This window comes from Penicillium cinerascens (assembly GCF_028974065.1).
Source record: "Penicillium cinerascens strain IBT 15544 chromosome Unknown contig_5_segment0_segment0, whole genome shotgun sequence".
Classification (NCBI taxonomy): domain Eukaryota; kingdom Fungi; phylum Ascomycota; class Eurotiomycetes; order Eurotiales; family Aspergillaceae; genus Penicillium; species Penicillium cinerascens.
Genome location: NW_026695294.1, coordinates 948,677 through 975,093, shown reverse-complemented (window position 1 = coordinate 975,093; position 26,417 = coordinate 948,677). Strand labels below are relative to the sequence as shown.

At 47.8% G+C, this 26,417-nt stretch overlaps 8 protein-coding genes across 8 annotated transcripts; 4 read left to right on the top strand and 4 right to left on the bottom strand.

The window, feature by feature from the left end:
* Positions 1–170: 170 nt before the first annotated feature.
* Positions 171–2,648, bottom strand: N7498_004809 (uncharacterized protein; the record flags this gene model as incomplete). The annotated part of the gene is made up of 3 exons (XM_058451871.1): positions 171–487; positions 847–1,063; positions 1,350–2,648. 3 exons carry the CDS (start codon positions 2,646–2,648, stop codon positions 171–173), a joined length of 1,833 nt encoding a protein of 610 aa, XP_058308409.1.
* A 2,407-nt stretch (positions 2,649–5,055) lies between these two features.
* Positions 5,056–6,425, top strand: N7498_004808 (kinase domain-containing protein; the record flags this gene model as incomplete). Its single annotated transcript, XM_058451870.1, has 2 exons — positions 5,056–5,572; positions 5,632–6,425. 2 exons carry the CDS (start codon positions 5,056–5,058, stop codon positions 6,423–6,425), a joined length of 1,311 nt encoding a protein of 436 aa, XP_058308408.1.
* Positions 6,426–7,501: 1,076 nt separating this feature from the next.
* N7498_004807 (uncharacterized protein) lies at positions 7,502–8,850 on the bottom strand (the record flags this gene model as incomplete). Its single annotated transcript, XM_058451869.1, has 2 exons — positions 7,502–8,274; positions 8,352–8,850. The coding sequence occupies 2 exons, from the start codon at positions 8,848–8,850 to the stop codon at positions 7,502–7,504; spliced, it is 1,272 nt and encodes a 423-aa protein (XP_058308407.1).
* Positions 8,851–10,910: 2,060 nt separating this feature from the next.
* On the top strand, positions 10,911–11,688 carry N7498_004806 (putative short chain oxidoreductase/dehydrogenase; the record flags this gene model as incomplete). Its single annotated transcript, XM_058451868.1, has 2 exons — positions 10,911–11,286; positions 11,465–11,688. The coding sequence occupies 2 exons, from the start codon at positions 10,911–10,913 to the stop codon at positions 11,686–11,688; spliced, it is 600 nt and encodes a 199-aa protein (XP_058308406.1).
* A 1,196-nt stretch (positions 11,689–12,884) lies between these two features.
* N7498_004805 (uncharacterized protein) lies at positions 12,885–13,756 on the top strand (the record flags this gene model as incomplete). The annotated part of the gene is made up of 3 exons (XM_058451867.1): positions 12,885–13,027; positions 13,096–13,351; positions 13,403–13,756. Coding segments are annotated over 3 exons (753 nt in total), but the record flags the coding sequence as incomplete, so codon positions are not given.
* Positions 13,757–14,490: 734 nt separating this feature from the next.
* On the top strand, positions 14,491–15,330 carry N7498_004804 (uncharacterized protein; the record flags this gene model as incomplete). Its single annotated transcript, XM_058451866.1, has 1 exon — positions 14,491–15,330. One exon carries the CDS (start codon positions 14,491–14,493, stop codon positions 15,328–15,330), a length of 840 nt encoding a protein of 279 aa, XP_058308404.1.
* Positions 15,331–15,980: 650 nt separating this feature from the next.
* On the bottom strand, positions 15,981–17,289 carry N7498_004803 (aromatic ring-hydroxylating oxygenase subunit alpha; the record flags this gene model as incomplete). Its single annotated transcript, XM_058451865.1, has 2 exons — positions 15,981–16,395; positions 16,457–17,289. 2 exons carry the CDS (start codon positions 17,287–17,289, stop codon positions 15,981–15,983), a joined length of 1,248 nt encoding a protein of 415 aa, XP_058308403.1.
* A 4,337-nt stretch (positions 17,290–21,626) lies between these two features.
* On the bottom strand, positions 21,627–26,330 carry N7498_004802 (putative GTPase activating protein (Tsc2); the record flags this gene model as incomplete). Its single annotated transcript, XM_058451864.1, has 1 exon — positions 21,627–26,330. One exon carries the CDS (start codon positions 26,328–26,330, stop codon positions 21,627–21,629), a length of 4,704 nt encoding a protein of 1,567 aa, XP_058308402.1.
* Between the last annotated feature and the right edge of the window lie 87 nt (positions 26,331–26,417).

Genomic DNA, 26,417 nt, shown 5'->3' with positions numbered 1-26,417 from the left:
TTGCTAGCTTTATCTTTAATGAATGAAATAAATCGATCAATATTACTCGTTTAGGTCTCCAGAAGTTCGGATAGGGCTTTAGTGGTTCCTGGATAAGATGGGTCTATTGGGGGATTAGTTGGAGGATCAAAATTTTATATCGAATCATGGTTTGAGGGCCTTCTTAGATACTAGCGCTTTAAAGTGAGCGTAAACGGATTACTTGAAGCGATGACTGCCACCTCGCGCTCCAAGCCCAAGACTCGTTCCGATGTTTCTTTGATCTTGATAAAGAGCTTTTTCGCATCATTGATTTGGCCATTTTTGAGCCATACACATGCAAGGTTGGAGGAGATAGTCAAAACTTTCTCGCTATCTGGACGAAGGACCTTGACCAAGACAAATTTCATGAACTGGAGAAGATGTTCGGCATCATTTAACCGGTCAGTCATGATGTATAAGGTTGAAAGATTGAGTGCGACGTCGTATTCTTTAATAACCTTCAAAGCTATGTCTGTGGATTATTTGGAAGGTCCAGTACCCGAAGTAACATATTTTCTGCACTCTCAAGCTGGCCTGTCATGATGTTTGTAAGCCCAAGACGAGCCGCAGTGTCCAGGGTAAATGGATCGCCCGGCCCGAATAACTTTTCTCTCATGCTCAATGCCCGTATACATCAACCACATCTGGTGCGATATCCGCGCCGCCTGGTCCTTTTCACCTTTTTTGTGAAGCAAGAGAGCGAGACAGGCAATCACATCAAGTAAATCTGTCACGAACCCCATGTACACGACTAGCTTTTCACAGCCAACGTTTGCCAAGGTGTAGACGATATATTTCCAGAGTCGTAATTATCACGACATATACTTTCGATCAGCGTCAAACGATCGAGAAGATCTGAAGTGTAGTCCTCGTCGGTGAAGTCTTTTCCAAATAACGCTTGAAGATACACCCGCTCTGCTTTCTTGTAATCTCCCTGAGAGGTATACACATGGCCCAGATTGGTCCTAGTATCAACACTGACACTGAAATAGAAGTCACCATGGGGAATTAGCCGGTTTTCGTCGATATTTCCGACATGCATCTAGTGCATCACATCAAGTGTGATGCGTCCATTGATTATAGATCAACCGATTACATATGATTAGGACAACCAATTTGCCTACTAGTCTATAATAATAAGTTCGAGGCCGGATTTATCCCATCCCATGTACTATGTATTGCTCTGTTCATTTGAGCCCCTCGCGCAAAAGTACCCTACTTAACGCGCTACAATGGCGTGACCCCAAGTAGGATCTCTCTGCACATACAGACACGATAACCTGACCCCTGATCTCGTAGACCTTCTACCGGAACTTCCTGAAACGCACCATTGTAGGCTGCTTATCCCAAAACCACCAGATACCTTGATCCTCCCATTGAGGCAGCTCCACACCTGGTGGAATTGACAGATCATACCTCCACAGCATTCGTGCAAGGATAATCCTCAGCTCCAGCCAGGCAAGATTCTGGCCCGGACAATTGTGTGCGCCTAGTGAGAACGGATTAAAGGCGATTTTGCTATCGCCTTGGAATCTCGAACTGCGCACATCTTCACCAAGCCAGCGCTCTGGAGCAAATTCCAGGGGACGATTGAAGTTACGCGATGCACGGTAGGTCGCGAACGGGGGAACAGAGACCACCATCCCGCCGGGAACAAAATGCCCAGCAACATTTGCTCCGCCGAAGGGAACTTGGCGGCGCATGCTATCTGGTATTGTAGGGCAGAGCCGCATGCCCTCATTCAACACTGCATTCAGATAGGGAAGGGATTTCAAGGCGGACCCGGTTATCTCCTGCTCCGATGATGGGAATGTGGTCCGGAGTGTCTCGACCAGCGTGTTGAGTTTGTCCGGGTTGCGAAGGAGATGATTGATCACTCCGGTCAGAACTGTGGTGATGGATTCGCTTCCTGCTGCTACAATCATCATGGAATTGACCTCGATCTCTTCCTGGGTCATGGACCTAGATGCCAGCATTGTGCCAACTAAATCGGGACGGCTTGCACCGCTGGCGACTCGTTCAAGAACGCTTTGTTCTGTTTGTTTCCACATATCCATAACAGCCTGTAGTGCTGAGGGTGGTGTTATTGCCATGAGAAATGAGTAGACGGGTGGGTAGAACTTGAGTGCGCCGACGACGATTGCAGTCTTGAACTGCCCCACTGTTTGAACCCACGGATGGTAGGTCAGACCATCTAAGCATCCAAAGGAGGATCCCCAAGTTAGATCTCCAATCACGTCAAAGGCAAGATAGTTGATCCATTCAACAACATCTACCGCCGAGAATTTGCCATTTTGGAGTCCGTCGTCCAGCTTCCCAAATAATTTGTCAACATAGGACTGGATGAAAGGCTCTTGTTCCATAGCATATCTTTCAGAAAATCCAGGCGCGAGTATTTTCCGCAGCCGAGCGTGTTCTGATTCTGAGCATGCGATTAAATTCGCGGCTGTCTTGCCAGGCGGTTGATCCTTGTATTGGTCTGGGCGGACAAACTCCCGACCTTTACTGTAAATATCCCGCCAAGCGTCGGGGTTGATAAAAGATAGCTCATCAGGCGCGACTCGAACGATGTCACCGTATACTTCATGAAAACCTTTGATCCGATGAGGAAGATTACCACGCATCATTGAGAGAAGAAAAGGAAATCGAAACGTCCGCCAGAGTAGCGGGCCTGGGTACTTCGATAGTGGATGAAGCCATAGATTGTTGATGATTTGGCAAATGACGTACTTAAGACTATCAGCGACCGTGGGTTAAAATTAGACTGTATATTGTTTGCATTACCAGAATTGGCAGAAGGGTGAGGATGGCGGCGATCTCCATAATGGTTGACGTGAGCTGAGGGACAAGGAGGTTGGAAAGATCGCTACGGCGAATGGAGAGTCACGAAGAAGTGGTCTCACGAGCGAAGAAGGAGACCAGAGAAGCAGATATATGGACAGTATAGAGAGTTCGAGAGAAATTCAGACGAGTAAAGTAAGTAGCACTAAATCCAACTGTTTCTTTTGTTGATGAAAAGATGAAATGGATAATGCTTAGTGTCAGCATGAGTGTTTCAGATGGCAACTGTTCTCCATTCACTACCACCACGCATCGGAAGGATCGGAACCTCGCGAGATTGCGAAAATCTAGTGGCGGGTGATTGAGGGTGGGGGCCAAATTTGGCTGTGCTAATCCCCCACTTCGGTGTGAACTCACTGACATACAGGCTTATCTTGACGGTGAATTACATGGGTTGCACCACTAAGCACTAGTAAATACCTGACTCCTGTAGATTGAGGGCAAATCGCCTCGAGGAACGTCATCCGGCATAACAATACAGCCTTTGTAGTAGAGGTGTTTCCCCTGTTTTGGTTGCCTAGTAGACTACTCTAGATTTAATTGACTTCTATTATAACATCTTCAACTACGTCTTGTCGTTTGCCCTTCCACCCTCCTTACCACACATTGAATACTGAAGCTATCATAATAACGACCCTCGAACCAATCAAGCTGTACTGGAGAAGTGAGACCGCCAATTTATATTGTAAGAGCAATTGACTGACAAAGCCTCCCCTCTAGATTTACTGCGCCCTAACATGCAGATAAGTTACGAATCGCAACCTATTCTTGTATAAAATTAAAATTTTGGTATATATAATTTATCTCATGTATCAAAATTACTATTATTCTTTTTCCTCACTCCTTACTCATGAGCTGCATTTACATCTGCCATATATGATTCCCATTGAATCGGATACATCCAGGATGAGCCACATGTTGAATACCAAGAGTCTAACTGTTTCAGCTGGGGGTCGTGGCCCAATGATGTTCTACTCTCGCTAAGCTGAGAAGGTCATTGCGGCTGTCGCGCGGCCCGCAGGATTCTCACCCGGCTCTCACCCCGATTTCCACCCTATCTATTGCGCACTCACCCTTGTCGCCTGGGTCGCGCAACGCTAAAGCGGCGCTCACCCTTTTCACACCGTCTTTTTCTGTTGAAGCAGACTATATTCTATTGTACAGATAAATACAGTACATACGACCATAGGGTGTGGAGAACAGGGCTTCCCGTCCGCTCAGCCGTACTTAAGCCACACGCCGGCAGGTTAGTAGTTGGGTGGGTGACCACCAGCGAATCCCTGCTGTTGTATGTTTTTGTTTTTTCTATTCACGTTAGAAAGTGCAGTGTGGCTATGGCAAGAATGTTATTGATAGGGCTGAATTTTGATACGAGAGGGATATAAGGGGGGGGGGGATGTATAAGTCTAGAGAATGACGGCACGGAAGATAGAGCAGATCCTTTTATAAGCTATTTAGATGGCTCTAGCGGTAATTTTAGTCGTTAAAATTTTACTTTGACTTGATGATCCAATGCATCACATCACCTATGCGCTGTTGCGATATTCCAACCATGGATATGATACCTTCCCGCCAGCCTACTATATCACGCAGACGTTCGAGGCAAGGACAGGCTCAATCGTTATGTGCTCTCTGTAGCCGAGGGGTTCTAGGAATACGAGCTATGAGCAGGTCGTGAGCAGGTAATTAGTCCGTGAATTAGGACTATGCATTGACTGCGCCGTGCTGCCGCTCTTATTAACGCTTGCGGTTTAAGAGTCGACTAGGATCACTGAGAATAGGCCATTTTAGCCTATAATTAGCCGCCTTAACTCGCTGGAAGATCTAGCACTAGCCTGCCAAGCGGAGAATGAAACATTGGTCATATAGGTGACAGGGTGAAAGAGTCCACTCAGAAGAGGTGAAGCAGGTAGTCGGAGAGCGTTCGGCCGCCGCCTTCTGTCTTGGCAGCCCCGGTCTCATACCGCCTTTCAATACTGCCAGTAATAGCGCGTCACTCGATGACCTCTACAAAGACATTAGGACATGAATATGAATACAAACCTTGGCTGGAGGCTCCCTCGCCTATTCTCCCAACTCGCGATACTTCACCGAAACAATCAGAACATACCACGCTGATTATCATTCACACTAAAAACCATCCGTCACCGCAGAGTCTCTCCGTCACCACCCTTATTTCGATGCCTTCACGCTATGGCTGGCTCGTCAGATCTACCAATAGAAGATATATACCACCCTGAGGTAGATGTTGAATATCTCGAAGACTATATGCCCAGCGGATACCACCCAACTCTTATCGGAAATACCTTTTCTAGTGGCCGCTACACTGTCGTTCACAAGCTTGGGTTCGGTGGATATTCAACAATTTGGCTCGCCTGGGATAAGCAACGCCGGCGCTATGTATCGCTGAAGATATTGACTGCGCGAGCCTCGCCAGATAGCCACGAAGGGGATGTCCTTCTTTACCTGATGAAGAGCAACCTTACCCATGTTGGAAAGCGATTCATTCCGCCGCTACTTGACCAATTCTGGTTCCATGGTCCAAACGGATATCATCAGTGTTTAGTCGGAGAGCCTGCTGGCGGTAGTATTGCTAGGTCTAAGGAGGACAGCACAAATTTCATGTTTCCACTGGACGCTGCTAGATCTACTGCCGCCCAGCTCCTCTTAGGGTTGTCCTATTTGCATGCAAACGGCATCTGCCACGGAGGTGAGGACAATTATGTTGCGTATCTCGGTTTACTAATTCCGCATACTGATCATAGGCAGATCTACATTTGCGCAACTTTCTCTTACGCATACCAGAATTGGACGGCCTAAGCATACCTGAGCTATACCAGCGCTTCGGTAAACCCTACGAGGTTCCCATTCGACGAGTGGATGGAAAGTCCGGTGAACCACACGCACCGCCGCATGCTATCTATCCTATGAGTTTGAGTATACCTGCCAACGAAATGGATCACCCAGAAATCATCATTTCGGACTACGGGACGTCCTTTATTGTGTCACAGACGCCCTCACCAACTCTCTACGCCCCAGCTCTCTACTCTCCATCAGAAGACCTTTTCAATGAACCCATCACTCAACCCACCGCAGCTGATATATGGACCTTAGGTGTCAACTTGTACGAGGTCTTGGGCGAGCGTCCACTTTTCGAAACATTTGCCTGGGATCGAGATGATATTGTCGCCGAGATAATCAATACGCTAGGCAAGCCGCCCGTGAGATGGTGGAACTCTTGGGTTAAACGCTCCGAATTCTTCGACGAGGATGGGTCATGGGTTGCTGACTTCCGCCGTATCAGTACTCCCGTCTTCCGGCACCTGCGTCAGCGTCTCTGGGATATGGGCCGTGGCGAGACGGAACAGATGTGCGAATGGGACGTTGCAGGTGGTGAACTACGTGCGTTGGAGGATATGCTTAGAGCTATGATGGCGTTTGAACCTGCGGAACGACCCACAGCAGACCAAGTCCTGAGATCAGAGTACATGTTGAAGTGGGCTTTACCCGCGTGGAAGAGGCAGAGAAGGCAGAAAAATGCAGACCCCGTATGCGACGCTTGATGAGAAGTATCGAGTCAATGGGGAGATCGGAAAGGAATTGTATCGATTGACTGAAGAGGATCTCGCAGAACTATAAGCGGGCGCGAGCAAGTTGTGGATTGTGTTTGGAATTCTTGGAAAGCTCTGATGGAGATTGTTGGACTCGTGCCCGGTTCCGTAAAGGTCACCTTGAATACGCGACATTGGCCACCGTCACAGTACTGACGCAGGGTGGGAATTCGTTTTTATCGCTTCGAAGTTGGGAAATGGCGATGGGAATATTATTCTCGTAGAAAGACTGTTGCTGCATGATTTTAATGTGAATGCAGTCAGCCCGACTGTGTTCGTCGTATTTAAGTATTTTCTCGGTCGAAGCTTCTGTGACTGATAACAACCGTAATTTGTTCTAAAGGAGGCTACCCATACCCCAGAGAAGGCAGACAACATTCGCCATGGTGGGCCGCAGTCCGATAAGGTCGTCTGGCCATCGAGGAACTCCTTGAAGAATATGAAGACAGCCCCATCGGCTACTCTCATTTATTGGGTCAAGAATAGGGGCTCAATCTGGACGTTTGGACCTGTACCTCTAGTGTTTGACGAGAGTTTGCTGCAACACAGAGATTGTGGGACTATTGAATTTCCACGGCCACGGACGTTAATATGGATGTTACGCTTATGGATTTTATCAAGGCTGTCAGGGCTAGGAATCAAGCGAAAGCATTCAAATACAACCTCTCAACACCATGGTATATAATGTGCTCTCTTTAAATACAGCAGAGTATGTACATTGACTTTCTTTGGCACTCAAACGTGTTACGCCACCGTACATCCTTCTCGAACGTGCCTTTAGTTTATGAAGCTAAGCGTTGTCCTGCTACGAAGGGTTTTGTTAGATATTGCTGTAGTCCCTTATTAATGCAAAAATATCTGCATTTTCTGAGATGTGACTATTAAGCCTTTGCGCCTATTTCGTGCCTCTCTAGTGAATTATGCTACTTCTAAGAATTCTCTCTTCCACCTGCTTTCTTTACTCCTCTTATACAAATGCTATGCGAGATATTGTGAGAAATGCCATAAACTATATGTATCTTGGACATTCAAAAGCTTTTTAAGCTCCGCCTGCAGTCAGGCAGTGCCCATTTGAGCATCCAATCCGACAATAGCACCTCTTCAGCAGTCGGTCGTTCTTCTGGCCTAAATGACAGCATCCGGCGCATCAAATCCAGAAACGCCGCTTTTTCGTTCTCGGTCATCTCGCTTCCCGCTTTCCTTCTCCATTTCTGTACACCGATCTCGAATGATTCCTTAAGCGTGGGCCATTTGTTTTCTCTATGTGACTCTGTTGGATATCCATACTTGTCGAAAAATCGGTGACGTCCTTCCCAGCGCTGCCACCACTCGGGAAGCATAGGCCCTAGCACGTCGATATGTTGCGACACTATCTCATCTTCATGCACAAAGTCAGTGCTAAAGATTGACTTCATTCCGATGATCTCCCAGATTGCCGTGGCCAAACTCCAGATGTCTAGGGGGTAGTCGAGCGGGGTTTGCGGTTCGAATTTGGCTTCCGGGGCTCGAAAAGCGGGTGGCGTGTGGCAGTCTTGTCCAAGACGCACTTCTGAAGCGGGAGAGAACGCCTCCCCAAAGTCGCTTAGAAGCGGGTGCGCACCAGATAACGAGAAACTTTCCGCATATTTCCCTAGGAACAGCGGCACGACAGCCTTCGCCGGGACATTGGGAGGTAATGGCTTACAATCACATTGTGTGATAAGGATAGCCTCGGGCTCGCCATATGTCTCATACAATTGCTTGATAGATAGGTCGTCGAAACTTGACGGGAGCTTGACCAAGATATTTTTTAGATGGATATCTAGATTAAATATTCCGAATTTTAGCTACCAGTAGAAAGAGGAAGACTGGATTTCGTCATCCATCGTGCTAACAAACATCCATGAACGTAGCCTTGAGAATGGGTATAGGCAACGGCCTGTGCAAGTTTATATGCAAGTGCCCGAGCAACGTCGAGGGGGAAGAGACGGCTGAATGAAATCTCTCTGAGATTGCATTGCGCAGGGGTCATCGTGTAACAGTTATGTTCTCCGTTAGGCCCTTGAATTTTGAATTCATCCACGATGATGGGGGTCAGGGCACGCCCAGGGTGAACGGATGAAGACGACAGAGTCGGAGTTGACAACGCCCTGAGAACTTTTGATTCGTGCGGAAGAGAGTCTGCGATGTTGACTTTGACCGCAACATATCGTTCGAGATGGGTATCTCGGGCAAGCCAAACCGTCGAATAGCCCCCAAATCCAAGCTTGTCTGCAATAAGATACCGGTCATGTAGCACGTCACCGACCATAACAGGAGGGTAGCCTCCTTTCTGATATTCTTCGAGTGTCTCCACGCCCTTGATCCAGTTGTACTCAACGCGGTGATTCTCAGCCATTGTGGACTTCAGCCGCCCAAATGGCCCTAATTCGAGGTTTCTTCGTTGGCAGCAGGATGACAAAATAGGACCAAAAGACCAATATGAGCTCCCTGATATTAGGCAGTTGATGGGTTTTGCAAATGAATTTAAAGGTCGTGTCATGGTAGATAGGTATGGTGGCCTTTCAAATAGCCGCGAGCGTCGAAGAGTCACGTTCGTTCGGATATTGGCTGTTCCGGTTTCGGGAGTTACGGGTCGGACATTGGAAAATATATGCCACTCTTCTATCCGCCATAGCATGTGTTTTCTTTCTATCGTTAATTCGCAACTGCACTCATTGGGTAAACAAGGTGAAAATTTTATTTCGGACACATATTGTTCATTTGAGGAATGTGGTGCCACGTGACACATCCAATGCTGATCTAGACTGGGTAATATTGGCCAAGTGATTTTCAGAGAGATGTAGTGCTTTAGGTAGCTCCAGATGCCAACCACAGGGCTTTTAGGGGAAGCACTGATTCCTAAGCCAATGGCTCTCCGAGGAAAGATATGTCAGGTTCCCAGGGTGGATGTCAGGGATTGTGAGGCCTTAACGTATGCGTAGATGATTTTTTAATACTAAGAAAGGCTATAATTGACTCTAGATACAAGACGTAGCGCGAGGAAGACTCTTTTTATTTATTTATTTTGGTTTCTCGCGCTGCACTCTGTATCGAGAATCGACAATAGCTGCTCACAATACTGAGCATTCACCTGTTCATACGTCAGACCCTCACAATGGATTAGTTAGTTCCTAGGACATACAGCTCTGCGAAACGTCCCAAATTAGCTTAAGATACTCAAACTACTATAGCCTAGCTATGCGGCCTATACAGTCTTCGCACTAAGCTATAGTATTCTTCGCACTAAACTATAGGATTCTCACAAGGCTCTCTCGCCGATTCTCATCCTATCTATTGCGCACTCACCCTTCTCACCCCCGGTAGCGCAACGCTAAAGCGGCACTCACCCTACTTTCACCCCGTCTTTCTTCCTTGAAACACAATATATCTTATTGTCTTCATCAGTTCAGTACATACGACCATAGGGTGTGGAGAACAGGGCTTCCCGTCCGCTCAGCCGTACTTAAGCCACACGCCGGCAGGTTAGTAGTTGGGTGGGTGACCACCAGCGAATCCCTACTGTTGTATGTTTTTGTTTTGCTTTTGCCTTTTTCCGATTCGGGCTTTATTTTTCGACTTCTTGTTCAACCCATTTTTGGTTGAGAGAACTATGATCACTCATGCGACTCTATATTCTATAAGGGTTTGTCATAATGGAAAAAGGTGGGAGAGGCAGAGTAATGAGAGGCCGAGTAATGAGAGGCCGAGTATTGAGAGGCCGAGTAATGAGAGGCCGAGTAATGAGAGCGGTCGTTCTCCTTGTCTCCAGTTTGTGTGAAGCGATTTCTCTGGCACGTGGGCAAGAGCCGCATGGAAGACTTCTATAAAGTCTGTTATACCATGCTCATCCGTATCTTTCTCTGCCTTTCTAGATTTGTCTGATAGGAATATTGATATGATATTGAAATAATGATGATACTGAAAGGATCGCCTGATCTTGGACGCTTGGGAAATAGTGTGATGTTAGATCCTCGATACCTAGTTTCATGACCGTCACAGGCCGTAACGAATAAAGTAACAATATTAGGTAGCTAGCCTAGGAACTAGCGAACCTTATAGATATCCCACAATTATAGCTAATCTTAAAAAACCTCGATCTTCTTTAGTTGGTGTGCATGAATGCGGCGATTCTAAGTGGCCCACTTGAAATGAAACGAAACTTCACATGGGCTTAGGCAAGAAGACACATTGAATGTTGAGAGCTTCTAGTAAAGGTTCGGACTTAGCGGCATTAGCATCCAAACCCGCTTTTTGCTGGCTTGCCCTTGCTTCTTGACGTTAAACTAACAGGCATCCAAGTCCATTTAAGACACCGGGTTGAGCGTCGGAAAAGGCTAATTTGGACGGCATATTGAACTTCTCGTAACGATACTCAAAACGACGCAATAAAGACCGACTTTTCAACCTATATTCAAGATGACATCCTCCAAGACTTGGCTTGTCACCGGTGCATCTTCCATTCTCGGAGCCGCAGTGGCCGAGACGGCCCTACAAGCCGGACACAAAGTGATCGCCACGGCTCGCAACTGCACCAAAGCAGCCGAGGACAACCCGCGCATCTTGCAGCTTGGAGGAAGCTGGATTGAGCTCGACGTGGCATCCCCCAGCACCACTAAAATAGTGGAGGACGCAGTCAACAAGGCTGGCGGTGTTATTGATGTGGTTGTCAACAACGCCGGATACTCGCTGTTGGGCAGCATTGAGGACATGAGCGAGGATGAGATCGAGGTCCAATTTAGCACAATTGTTTACGGGCCCGTCCGTGTGTTGAAGGCAGTCCTCCCTTTCATGCGTGAGAGAAAGGCTGGGACTATCGTTAATATCAGCAGTAGCGCCGGGATTGATGGATTGCCATCCTGCACAATGTACGCCGGCACCAAAATTTGCTCTTGAAGGTTAGTCTTTATATTCTGGACGGCCTCGAAGCTGTAAGGTTCTATTTGTGGAACTTACTAATACAAATATGACAGGCATGTCTGAAAGCCTTGCACGAGAACTACAGCCGTTTGGAATTCGAGTACTCGTCGCCGAGCCGGGATCACTCCGAACAAATTTCTGGAGTGCCTATGTTGAGCCTCGCGCTGGCATGAACAAAGCATACGTTGGGACCCCCTGGAAAATGTCCTTCGAGCTTTCAAGACGAACACAAGGACCCAGCCAGGCGATGCTGTCAAATGTGCTCAAAGAATTCTAGAAGTTGTGGACGGCACCGGTATGGGAGTGGGAAAATAAAAATCTTTTCGTCTACCTCTCGGATCGGATTGTTATAACCGCCTTCAAAATAAATTTGCAGCGTTACAGGGAATTTTGTTACAGACCAAAGAAATCGCACATTCGACGAACTACTGAGGGCCCTATGCATTAATGTATTTAGTCTACGAACCTATATTATATAATATATTTGTGGATACAGGTTGCGGAGGATCCCGTGGGTGGGACACATTTTGAAATTTGTTCCTATGCTGCGAGCTCTTATATGATCCAACTTCTGCATGTTACAATTAACCACAGCCTTCATTATAAAACAAATTTGCTACCCCATGGGGGTTGGTGGGATGCACTGCGTACTAGTTAGGATTTTCGTTCTACCATAGGAGGAAAATGGCGGTAGTGAGTGTATACCAGTTAGATTTCGCAAGAGTATCCTATTTGAATTTATCGGTTGGACGACTCTAAAAGGTTTAGGAGTTCGGCTATTGTTCCGATAGGTTGGCGAAACAAAAAATATAGATAGCTTTAGGATTGGAATTACCATCCCAAGCAATTCGAAATACTGAGCCTATCACCGAGAAATGATCGTATTTGATTCCTCGGCTAAAATCTAGCATTATGTACCGACTGCCTCGGATTTAGCGGCTACGGGCTTGTTGAAAATAATGTCCGGTCCTGCATTGACCGACTTGCTGATTTTAGAAATCAAGTCCGACTCGTCTGGCTGAATCCTGGGAGCCGGCAGTTGGTCTAACCTTAATTTAGGGGGCGGCCATTCAAAGAGACCCAATGCCCTGGGCATCTTTGGTCCGAAACTGCTTACACCATTAGGAGTAGGAATATTTCTTTAACTCCGCAAATCGGACTTTCGGCTTAACAGGTCTTGCCTACTTACTATTCCCGAATTTACTAACGATGAAACACCCCCCTCCTCCCCGGGGGAAAATATACTACCTAGAAAGAGAGAAGCCGTTTTTGACCTTCCGGCAGTGGTGAATATCGGACATCGGACAGAATAACTAAATTGGGAAAATTTGCTGTGCAAATATATAGCAGTGCCTCCCACTGAAATAGCGTGAAAGCCCTTTTGTCCACTTGAAATCAGCTGTCGTTAGTTGTTGTCAAAGCCTCCATTCGCCAAGCTCAACTCTCCTTAAGTGTTCGCCTCCTCATCCCAGAATGAGTTCCAACCCGTCTCAATCCTGTTGCTACCAAGGGTTCAAACACGATGGAAAACCACGAGGCACCATTACAACCGTCGAAGAGTTTGAGGTCTATACCAGCTACCCTCCCAGCAAGTCAACCGAGCATGGGATCTTGATGTAAGTGCTGGTACTCCTCGATTTGGGCTTCATGTCTATTACTCTTGTACTCACCAGCTGGTTGGTAGACTCACCGACATTATTGGCCACCGGCTCATAAATGCCCAACTCGTCGCTGACCAGTTTGCGATGCATGGGTATTTTGTTATGATGCCAGACCTCTTTCATGGTGACCCTGTGCCATTGAACAAACCGGGCGAATTCAATATGCAGAGGTGGAGAACAGGAGGATACCATCCCGAAGGAAAAACTCACCTGCCCATGGACGTCGATCCTGTTGTTGAGTCTTGCATTAGAGAGATGCAAACAAAATTTAAATGCAAGGTACGTATGTTGTGCAGGGACCAAATACATTATTTGCTGAGGATGGAGTAGAAACTCGGAGCTGTGGGGTACTGTTTTGGTGGCAAATATGTCGTTCGACACTTATTTCCAGGAAAGTTTGATGCTGGGTACACTGCACACCCGTCTCACGTTGAGGCAGATGAATTGAAAAAGATCGGTGGCCCTCTGGCCATTTCTGCCGCCGAAACTGACGCAATCTTTCCCCCGGAAAAGTGCCAGGAGACGGAGGCCATCTTGAAGGCATTAAAATTCCCCTGGCAAATAAACCTGTACAGTGGCGTCAAGCATGGATTTGCAGTACGAGGCAATCCCGAGATACCGGCGGAGAGATATGCGATGCATAGCGCATTCGTGCAGGCACTTGAGTGGTTTAAGGAGCATCTATGTAATTAAAAATGTATTTTCGTTATTTGTGTATCAGGAAACTCGCGATAGCGGGATAATTGAGAATGCAGCGTGGCTTCATAAAGAAAACTTGAGCCGTAGAAGAAAGGTTGCCAGAAGGATGACATACAAAGTACCCGGTAAGATACGACATACTATAATCGTAGGCAATGTGATCCCTAAGCTATGTCCCCAAGCTATCTTAGGTCAAAAAGGGGGAAGGAAAAGGGGGCAAATGGGAGGTTGAGGAAAACAGAAGCGACAGCTAGATGGTAGACCAAGTTAATTAGGTCCGAAACAGGTAGCAAAACTAGTGATGATCGTCTAATTCGGGATCTACGCGGATCTCCGAGGTACGGCTGTTGTAACCCGAAACGAAAGATCTCCGAAAAAAGAGACCTCGGAGGAAAAACCTACGTCGGATTTCGGATATAAGCGGCACGCCGAGTGAAAACAGCACAAATGGGAAAGTAAACTGCCAGTGAGGTCACTGTGTCGTACGAGACTATAAAATACGACAAGTGTAAACTTATGGGGCCAAACTTATTTATCCTTCACTTTTATACTGCGAATAGCAAAATATTCTGATCATTGATTATGGGTGACAGGCTTCGTCTGACTTTTGCATGCGGTCCTTACGACCGCATGGATCCCCTGGCAAACAGGGTAGTCGAACCTACCGGGATTGACCTCAACTACATTACCTTGATCATCCGCGGGAAATCTTTGACAGGATGATCAGAGACATGGAGTTCGATGTGTCTGAAATGTCCAGCTCGGAGTTTGTTTGCCGGTACGTGGCCGGTGAACGGGACCTAGTTGGTATTCCTGTGTTTCCCTCTAGGGCCTTCCGTCATAGTTGCATCGTGGTCAACTCGAACATCATCTCAAAGCCATCCGATCTCAATGGAAAAAGGATAGGTGTCCAAGTCTACACTATGACCGCTGCTGTCTGGATCAGAGGGGTTCTGCAGGATGCAGGGGTCGATCTATCTACGATTACTTGGGTTGAGGGAGACCTGATCAAGCCCGGTCCCCACGGTAAAGCGAAGCCAAAGCCACTTCTCCATCCAATTGACCGAATGCCGAATGAAAGCCGCAAGTCGCTCAGTGAACTCCTCGAAGACGGCGAGATTGCAGCCACAATTGGTGCACACACTCCGCCGTGCCTCGGAAAAGCACCTCATATTCAACATTTATTCTCGAACATCCGTGAAACCGAGAATGAATACTATCAGAGAACCGGAATTTTTCCTATTATGCATCTTGTCGCCATCAAAAGAGAGGTTGTGGAAAAACACCCATTCGTCCCGCGCAGCCTATTCCACGCGATGAATGAGTCTAAAAATATTGCCCTGCATTCGATGAGGTTTGTGTCAACTTACCGATATATGCTGCCATTTCTCTCATCCGATCTCGTTGAGATTGAAGAACTATTTGGTGGTGATCCATGGCCTTACGGAATTGAGTCTAATCGCACAACTTTGGAAGCACTGGTGAACTTGCTGTATGACCAAGCTATGATTTCTCGCAGAGTTACGCTTGAGGAGTTATTTATAGACCCCTGTGAATAAGCTGTGGATAGATAGAGTTAGCTGTGTATGTAATAGAGGAGACTTTACTGAATCAAACCCTCAATATGCGATATTTGTGTAATGGGGTTTCCTTCAAAGGGGCGATCATCTCCTCCTTGCGGGTGACAAACCCGACATCAAACAAGGATCAGATGAAGTAATATTCAAGCTGAGAGCTGAACCTTAGGCTCAAAATATAAACTTGTCATCTGAATCTTGGCATCGACTCATACCTTTTTCCAATCTGCACAATGACCTGTTCAAGTTCTTGATATTCTTCCTTCACTAATGTACTTTGAGCTGCGCAGCCTGGTACAGACCGTTCTGGCTGCTGAAATCCGCCCACCCTCATCCTTTCCAGTCGTCAAGCATCTGATCAAGACTTCCCGTCATCTCAATCATACCATGAATAGACCACCAATCATAGTTTGAGCCAGGAATGGGCGAGTATTGCATGATCCGGTGGCGCCGAAAGTCTATGTGCACCTGGTTCCTAGAAACGGACATCGAACCCGCTGTCCATGTAACAAAGTTTCCAATAGTAAACCAACCAAATCAATCTCAATTTAAATTCTAAATCTGGAAAACGTGCTATGGATGTACCTGCTGAAGACAAATTTCAAAACGAAATAGATGCAAAGCACACGAGCCTACCAAGCCAGCACAGTTCTCTGACTACCACAAGCAAGACCCGCGCAAATACTCTCATCACTCTGACTAACCTCCGCATCCATATCCATATTCTGCTTCGCCGGCGCAATCTCACACCCCTGCGCAACCTCCTTCTCATAATGTTCCGTAACGACCTCCCGACACGTCTCCTGGAAAAACAGCGGCGCCTTCTCGAACTTGGGATGTAGTTGACCGTTGACGAAGACGCCGCGCTCGAGGTTTCTCTGCGCATTGATGCAAAGGACTTTGTCTTCGCGCATGACGCGCTCGTACATGTCGCTTATCAGACGGAAGTCTGTTTCGCTGGAGTTGCGGTTACGGTAGATTTCGTATGACATTGATGATTCTTTGGGGCCTTTGGGGAGGAACTTTTGGATCATTATGAAATGTGGTCTGTTTATATTGGCGTCAGGATGGTTTTGGTTTATGTTGGGGTGGGACGGATGGGACTTACGAGACAACCATCGCGGTTACCGGGAAGTAGTAAGTGCTGGCTGTGTAGAGGCCTCTGGCTAGTTGCTCGGGTGTAGAGACGCAGTGATGTTGGATATGGCCGCCTTTGAGATCGCTGTCGAAAGATTCGAGGTTGAGGAATTCGGGGACATCGGGGTGCGTCGTTGGGCAGTGGTAACATTCATTGAAGTTGTCCGCGAGGATCTTCCAGTTATAACGCCCATCCAAATCATAGATATGATCAAAGTCATAGTCGTCGAAGTTGTACGCCTTGTACCGATCCTGTTTGTCGACATCTGCGAAGTGTTCCTCCCACGGCACTTCCGGGGTCTCCTTCGCATCCATGTTAACCCAGATGAACCCGTTCACATCCACGTTGACATGGATCCTAAACAGTCCGTTCTTTTCCTTGTCGAACCCGTCTAGGTCTTGGTACCCGGGAGCTTTGGCCATCTTGCCGTTCAGTCCGTACGACCAACCGTGATAACGACATGCCAGGATCTTGGCGTTTCCTGATCCCTCTGCCTCAATGACTGGGTATGCACGGTGTCGGCATACGTTGTGGAAGGCGTTGATTCCTCCCTGTCGGTCTCGAGTGATGATGAAGTCGAATCCGGCGATCTCAAAACGCAGCCAGTCGCCCGTGTTCTTGACTCGTGAGCTGTGGGTGATGAATAGCCATCTCCTGGAGAAAATTGCCCTGCGCTCCAGCTCATACATCTCAGGCGAGGTGTACCATGACGCGGGCAGAGCACGCACGGGCTTATCTTTGGCTGGGGGTGTTTCTTTAGAGCCGCTGCCGAAGCGGAAGTAATGCATCATCGAGCTCGCCATGACCGTCTCAAGTAGCCACAAAAGTGTTCACGATTAAAATTATCTGTAGAGAATTTGAGAATAAGAACCAGTTTACGAGATTGAACCACCCTCTTTATACCCATTCGCAGCTTGTTTGACATCAACAACACCGGTCACGATTCACCGTTCCACGGGGCCATGGCTTCCCGATTGGGTATCAGAACCCTACGCTAACCGCACCCTTTAACCCAGTTCAGCCACGGAACACACCAGTTAAGCATTATGGTACTTAGAACTACTGTTTCTGTCCCCATATCTTGTTCGACCCCGCGGATCTCGATGGACCCTCGGGCTCCAACCCGTAGAACCCCCCACATTCGAAGGATCTCTTTGCCACTTGATATTCCTTAAGGCCAAATTCTGATATGAAGTTAGTTAGGACCAATAGGACTTAGGTGTATCTAGTCATGACATGTTTATTGACTCACCCCTTGATTCTGGATTCTTGATGTCTCGGCCATGAAAGCCGATGGAGGTGGGTGGTACCGGCATAATCGAGATAGTGCAAGATAACAGGAATATGAATTCGCCCGGGCGGCCAGGTGGGTAGTGCCTTCCGGGCAATTTTTTTTTTCGTCATACGATTATCCTCGAAACGGCTCTACGTAGGGAAATAGGATGATTTCGATGTCGGGTTTGGGTTGATCTGTGGCTCTTAGATCGCCACGCCGTCATACTTCCGGATAGCTGGGTCGCGCAAGGGGGCTCTTATCACGTTGTTCGTTGACTTCTGAACTGTGTATTGCAATATGTGGATTTCGCGCCGCAAGATACGTTCGTTAGTCTTGGTACGAGGTGAAGCTCTTTCCTACGAAGACCACTTGTCCTCGGATATATCGCCATCCCAGTTGGGCGACGTCCATAGAATTCGTTTGATTGGTCTGATCAGATCAAATACGCCAGCCGGTACGTGTTCCAGCGGCGTGGCGGGGCTTCGTGCCAGCCATCATCAAACTCCACCCAGAAACTACAACTATTGGTTAGTCAAGTCGCTCACGATTCCCGAATCTTGAAGCTCTGTATTGACCCAGGGAATTTGAAGAACTTTACTAGGGTTTGCTTCGAAGAATTGCTCGGAGTCCGCGCTAACCACACGCTAGTCCAACCACGAAGTAGTTCTCGCTTTTGGGGCAGGTTCAATCCCCTGCTCGGCGTCAAATGCGGATTCGGGCTCTGGTTTGGCCTCGGGTGGTGGAGGCTCAACCCAACTATAGTTACTGGCTTCACCAATTGAAACTTTTGATACCTCCTACAACGCTTGAAATTGACAGCATTCCTCCCAAAGAAGGAGTGGGAAAAAGCCATCTTCGCAAGGAGACAGAGGAGGGACTAGCATGCGACTAAGTCTGGAATTAGAACCTTTTGAATACTCACTAGTGATACTTTAATTAAATTTCCCTGCGTTCTTACTCTGCCACCAAACAAAATCCTGACCATATAGCAAAAAGACACAAAACATAGACCATCGGGTAGTGTAAAGCTGTAGCCTTGAATCAGATACGATATTGACCCAGCATATTCTCCAAAGAGCCGCTATGGACACGATAATCAGTATCTGGAAATGGCTGCAGTCCCAAAGCAATCCTATTCGAATTGACTTGTCTTTGTAGGTTTCCTAAGGCAGGCAAATCGAATAAATCCTCAGATTCGATATTTTGGGGCCTATCCGGTTCTGGGAGTAGCCCCGGAGCTAGATTAGAACTGGTTCCAGTCAACGAGTACCCGCTGTAATCGATATTGACATCGAGAAGATGCGGTAACTGGCACATCCGTATTAAGACCTGTCGCCATGTTCCAGAATTCAATTTGACATATGAGAAATTGAGAAAGCTCATCCGCTCGATAGATTGGTTGATAAGTAACAGAAGGTTGTTGCATGAAATAGAAACACCCCCAAGATCGAGCGACCGTAAGCAGAGAGAGGACGGAAAAGCGACAAAGTCAAGATCTAGAATGTCGCGACTATGTATTGCAAGCGATTGGAGATTTGGTGCAATTTCAATCATTCCAAACATTCGGGTAGCGTACGTGTTGTTCGGAAGAGCAGCATACCCTGGCAAAACTGGTTCTGACCAGTATCTTTGGTCTCGTTGATCTGTATAATAACAAGAATATACTCCGAGATGTCGAAGAGTTTGCGTGACATCTTTGATAGGGATCTGTACGGAACTGGCCTGGCCCGGGAAGAAACGTCCGAAATCATAGGTGATTGGAAATTTTATCTCCAGTTCTCTCAAATTGGAAAGTGGTACGTAACGTAAGGTCGAAGCAACCGCATCCATATAAACTCTTCTTTGCTCTTGTGAGAGGTCCGATGGTGGTTCGTGGAACTCAAGGGCTGCGAGGTTGGAGAATTTAACCAAACACGATGACAAGCATCCGAATAGGTCTTCGATATACAATCCAGCAGTGTTGGTGGGAGAACAGGATCTCGTCCCTTGAAACCCGAAATCAATCTGACGTACATCCAAAGCGTATGGGCTTTTTGATAGGTTCACAAGTCGTTCCAAAGGTGGAAGTGTTCCAGAGGAGCTGTATCTCGCATCAATACTCCGGAACAACCAAGATGCGGCGGTACTGCGACAGAAAGCTTTGTTGACAAGACGTAGACGCATTAAGTTTTTTCGAGTGGTGCTGCCGTCACGCGTTGAGTAATGCCTTGCATCGTCCCACAAATACACAAAAGGGTAGTGGTCGACGCAAACGTAGTATACAATCTGTGGAGATAATTTAGGACCGAGCCCAAGGTAACACGAGCAGGAGTTTTACTTGGTCACATATCTCTGTAGGGATATGCATTTCATGCTAAGCTGTCTTTCAAGATCGATCTTGAGGAGATGTTGGAAATTTTAAAGTGACTAGTCAGGAGAAAGGTGTTGGTGCTATGAAGATTGGGATATTTATTGCGGGGTGCCCCTCACTCCCGACGATCACCACTCAAGGCAGCTAGCTTTATTTTATCATTAGGAAACTTACACCGTATTTCGCCTGTTATTAAGAAAGATACAATATTTATTACCCTAGCACCTTGGCAGTGGGACCTAACAAAAGCAACGAAGTGGTTAAAAAGGAAGCAGGTTTCGCTATTGACTATACAGGACTGTAAGAGCGTGCCGCTAGCAGCCGTATTAAATTCACTGTACTTATGAGCAACACAAGGCCACGATTTAGTTGTTGCTATGGCCAAGCTAAAACCAGATGCTCCGGTCCTTGTATCCGCCATTTTTTGAGATCCACAACTTTGAGATGGCCACCAAGTTCCTAGAGGAATCAAGTAATAACGGGTGTACTATAAAAATTGGTGCACCTAACTACCTCGAACCAACACAGCAATTTGACGTCTTCGAAGTTGAAATTGGAAATCAATTCACCAGTTCTCTAACGCGTTTTTCTATATTCACATACAATGCCTCATTAAAGCACAACCGAAATGGAAATGTCTAGCGACTGCCCTTGAGCCCATGATGAAGATGAACTCCAGTGAAAAGGGACCTCTAACGATAAGAGATGCCGTAACCCGCAATATTGTTGAAGTGACCAATACTGTAGTCGGAACACAGTCACTTGTCTCGATTCTTCTGAGCAGCTCTTCGTGTAGAGAGTCCAATTCAGACCAAGCCTTGGTATATTTCATCCCTCTGAGCCTTTCTTCCTCGATGACTCGACCGACATCGAAATTGCCCACGTCTCTTTGTTCTGGCTAATGGTTGTTTCCGTTTTTGTAAACCGAGGGCCCTGATTTTGGGCAGGAAGTTCTCCTGTAAGATATCCGCCGGATGTGCGCAGTCCTTATTAGAATGCGATAGTGATGCCAGCCATCCTTCTAAAGATGGAATTTCATAAAATTGGTGCCCATCCGAAGCTCGATGGATGCATACAAAGCCTAGATCGTCAACAATTGCTTTCGCGCTTTTTATCCCAGCGAGCAGGTATGTTTCCAAGGTACGAGCAGATAGAAGCAGCTAGGAAGTATCATCATACACGGATCATTGTCATTGCTATAGCTATTTGAACTGAAGACCAGAAAAGTAGGACAGGAGCCCAGACTGACATTTTGCCGAGCAAAGGGCAGAGAGCAAGAAAACACAGAACTTTTGGTGATAGGGGTATTCACAAATGCCACAGTGCTGCATTACAAAAAACAGGTTGATGTACATGAATTCGTGTCAAGGGTCGTTCATTGCTCAAGGCAAGGTCCGTCGTTTCTTTTCGACGTACTTGTAGAGTTGGGAATTTCAAGATTCAAGGAAAGGGTGAGCTGATAAAGGAGGGGTGAGAGATTGTCCCAGAGGGGAAAGTAATTGGGGAAAGGAACATCAACGGCTCCAGCGAGAGAAGTCGAGTTTCTGGAGGATGTCCGTATCCGATACTGCGGTCCATTCCGAAGTAAAGTCGGCCCTGACTGGAGGGGCGCGGACAGGGGTTTCTTCGGAGAAGATGCTGGCTTTGGTGTTGCGGCGTAGGCCTGGGTAAGCCCCTTCTGAGGACTCAGAGCCTTGAGCTTGGGCGGCCAATGCACGTTCGCGAACCTTTTTGATCTCGCGGAGACGCGTGCGCCATGAAGATGCATGTTCGCCGCCCTCGTTGTTGTAAACGAGGGAGAAGACGGATGCGTTGAGCGAGAGGATTCGCACAAACGGTGCCAAGTTCCTGGCCGAGATCACCTTGGGGGTTGCGGCAGGTGAGACATCGGGGAAGCCGGGCTTGCTCATCACTTGAACACTGTAATAAAGCTGTTCCGGGTCCGTCTCCCCCTTGACAGCCCCAGACTCGTCGTACGCGACATTGCTCGAGGGCGTGATGACGATGTTGATAGAGTTGAACTCGGACGGGATCGTGTCAAAATTGAAGGGAAGGTTGGACCGGTTGAAGACGATGGTGACAAAATTGTTACCGATGTTCCGCTTCTTGTTGATGCAGGTCGGGTCATGGTCAAAGTCGGTTGGCATCATAGTCGCGACGTGATATACAATCTCGGTCACTCGGTCCCGCCAGGCATAGGTGGCCTCGCCGTCAGTGTCCGCATATAAGCCTTGAGTATTGAATTGAGCATTTCGAAGCGACACTTTGAATCCCAGTCCAGAAAGGAAGTGCTCATAGTCCGCAGAGCCTCCAGTGTTGGACAAGATTTCAGCTTCTGTCGTCTGACCGTTATCGACATACACAACACCGATCCGGTGACCGTCCACGATATCGGTTCGGTCAAAACTGCTGATTGCTCGTCGAGTGATGTCATCTTCAGGGATAGGAATGGGTTGCATCACAGTGGGTGTCGGGAAGGCAGTGGCGGTCATCTGTAGCATGATGTGACTGGGCAGAATTGCGGTGCGCATCGAATCAGTGTGCAGATGTGCATCCACTGTTGGAGGCACCTGATGTGGGAGAACGGGAGCCGTCCGCTGTTGATACACCGAGTATGTTGTCCCTGAGGCTTGGCGTTTCGTGATCTGCGATAGTCCAGATACACCAGCGGTCTCAACGGTGATGAGACTCAAGCCCACAACCCATGATTTCTTCGATACAGGGCCATCTTCTGGGGTCGGAGGGAATGTTTCGAAGGGAATGGTCTCGCCAAGATCCGAGAACGCGACTCGCTGCATGAGGTCGATGAAAACCTGGCTTTGCTCTTCGACCACCTCTTTTCCATTGTCATCGCGGAAGATGAGCCGGCTGGTGATCCAGTTTACATGCCTTGCCCGATCTTGCAGTTTGAGAGATAGGAACCAGAAGACCATCACATGGTACGTCAAGGTCATGACGTAGCTTGACATGACATCTTGTGAAGGGGCCTCGGTCGCTTCAACGTGTTCTCGTGAACCAACGCTGGCTCTTGACTGTGGTTGCTGAGTAGGCCGGACAGAAGGTGAGTCCGAGCTTTTGTAACGTTGCTCCCTGGAGGTCTGCAGAAATCGAATGCAAATTCCAAACACGGTACGAATCTCCTCTTCCCGCAAATTGGCGTAGACTTCGGGCAGCCGTGCAAGCAAGGCCAAAAACTCCAAGATATGGACGGCAATATTTGACATGGTAATGAGTTTAGCCATTCTGTCGAGAATGCTCATCAGCGACTTCGTAACGGACATTGGAATCTCGTGACAGCAGAGTGAGAGCGCCTGAATACATCCCCGAGAAGTGGCACCCCAGGAACCGATGATGCCAGACATGAAGGCTCGCACGAGGTCATCCTCCTCACTCTTAGCAAAGTGCTCATGATAGCTGACCAGCATGCACAGCGCATCGAAGATACAAGCAGCCACATCACTTTTTTTCAGGCCAGTTGTCACCGGGGGCTCATGAAATGTCTCATTCTTGACCTGATCGCACAAAATGCTGCGCAAAAGTTTGACCTGAGGAATAGCGTTGTTGAAAAAGTCTCTGTTGGCAAGCTGGGGCCCAAGGTGTGTGAGAAGGTAGCTGTAGACATCCCAGTCGGTCTCTCGTTGAAGTAGCGCGATTACAATTTCAAGCCACATGTTCACTTTCAAAACACCAACCTGCGCTGGCCTGGAGTCGGTCGGGCTTGATGCTCCATTATGCGTATACGCGAAGACAAAATGGCTAGACTCTCCAGGCGGCTGCTCTGGAAGGACCTGCGGCAGGGAGTGTGTCCAGACCGGGGCCGTCAATTTTGATGCACGGGCAGAAATCGAGCCGCGCGGGGCTGATTTGGACGAAAAGGATGATGGTGGCTCTTTCGCAGGTGTCTTCGCATTAGCTGGAGGCGGCAAAGCATCATGAAGAGGTATATCCTTCGTAGGACTGTCAACAGAGAGATGTAGCATACTACCCACGTCGACATTTCGACCCAGAACATTCATTAAGAAGTCACCTTCCGACGTTGTTACCACTGTTACAGATCCAGCTGAATCACACCGAAGGCGGAATATCAGCTTCAGCACAGTCAGACGGGAGTCTGTTGGACGATCTGAAGATTGTGCGATCTGCAATAGTGCCTCAAAGATGATGACGGACTTGGTACCAGAAAGGTTCAGAGTACGAAGCATCATCTTCACGAGGCTCACAGCACACACATTTGACAAAGTCAGCTCCAAGAGGCTGGTGGTCGATGTGCGGCGAGAGGAGGTATAATTGGAAGCAACCTCGCGGTGGTCGCCAATGTTGAAATCATTTGTCATAGGAGAGCTAAGGGTGTCCACCAAGCGCTTGAATGTGGAATCGCTGGCCTGTGTTGCTGGCTCCGTTATAAACGAGACCAATGACTCCAAGAAGAGAAGGTCATGTTCCGATGAAAAATCCTGAAGAAGCCGATCCAGCAAGCCGTGCTCCTCCGAAAAAAGTAGCCGTTCATTGCCGGAGAGAGCTTCTTTGAGCGTATCCAAAGCTAGGATACGGATATCAGAGCTCTGCTTTCGAGGCTGGATGAAGCGCTCAATCAATTCCTGACAGTACCGCACCCAGGCGGGATCTTCGGATGGCTGACAGACCCTGTCATGTCGCATATGGTTGATGATCAGCTCAGCCTGGGACGGCTCAATGTCCGCGTATCCTTTCATCAAAAACTGAGTAGACTGTTGCTTTTGCTCGTTGCTGAGTTGTTCCCACAGGGCCTCAATAGCAGAGGCTATCCGCGTTGTGTTCGCAACGATGTTTGACCTCGTATCATCGGGCGTACTCTTAACCTGCTGTTGCGGTGGACTAGTTGGGGAAGTGACTGAACCATCGGATTCGTCTAAGACTCGTCGAGAACAAAGAAGCAGAAGCTTGACAAATCTCGTCCAGTCGCACGCCAAAGCGATGCGGACAAAATTGCTCTCCAGGATGTTTAGACACAAGTCCAACACATCGGCGTCAACCTTGCCCTCATCTTTCTGAGCAATAGCCAAGAGGGAATCAACTAATTCATCAAAAGGAATTTGGGGCATCCCATTCTGACCATAGTCACGAACCAGGTCAGAGAAGACGTAAATCGTCCCGCGGAGAACATTCAAATTCCGTGACTGGTCCTTGGCGCATGATTCCCTCATAAATGTATGCAGGGTAGTCACCATTTCCGCCTGTCGTCGAGACTTAGCCAGACTGCGAACTGTTCTGGATGTTGGACCGGAAAGGGATTTAACAGAGACATGAATGCTGCAGAGCACTTCCACAAGAGGAATGAAGCTGGCATCAGGCACATCTGCATAGTCAATGATAGCTTCAAACACTGACAAAGAGTTTTTGATATCACTTGCCACACTTGTTCTCTTGCAAACAGTGATGGTTTCTGTGAGAAGTAATTCAATCTCCTCCTGGGTCGGCGGCTTGCGTTGGAGAGTGATCAAATCCTCCGCGAATTGGAAGAGCTCTTCCAAAACTGCTTCATCATGACTGAGCTCATTTGGTTTGGCAGCTTTCACCCTCTTCGCTTTATTGCGTGCCACAGCGAGAGTTTCGTAAAGAGGCATAATCCACGAAGCAATGATGTGAAGAATGGAGGTAGTCGTGAAATCCAACTTTCTACCGTGATCCGATAAAGCGACCAATGATTGTACTCGTGAAGCCACCAACTCGGGGCCAGTCGGGCAGGTAATTGCCTCAAAAATTACACGTCTCCCGGCTGGAGATAGATCTTGACGTGCCGCGATTGCTTCCAGCAACCTTGCTCCGCTTCTTTGGGCCTCGGAAGAACTTTCATGGTGTAAAAGATATCCTGCTGCTTCCCATAGAACTAAAGACTGCTCTGCAGTAAACCAGGGAATAGTTCTTGATAACGCATCAGCCTCTTCAATCGCCTGGGCCAAATTTTGCTTGTTGGCCAAGTTCCGGAGAGAAGCATCAAAGTCCGGACCACTAGGGGTATCCGAGGAGCTTGACACGATGCTGCCGCGATGCATTGATTCGAATCCGAGCACAAGCCGGGCGTTTCCTCGACTATTTGTTGAATGGTCGGTATTGCTCTCTTGCAGAGACACCGGCGAATGCGATTTTGGACGGCCGACACTTAGAGTCTTGAAGACATCAACGAAGCTGGTTGAGGAGGGTTTGTGTTGGGATGCTAAAGGAGCATCGTCGGAAGACATCCGCCTAACAATGGCAGGGCGGGGTCCGAATCAAGATTTAATATATCTGTACAATCCAGGATAATATTAAGTCAGTATGATGCGTCA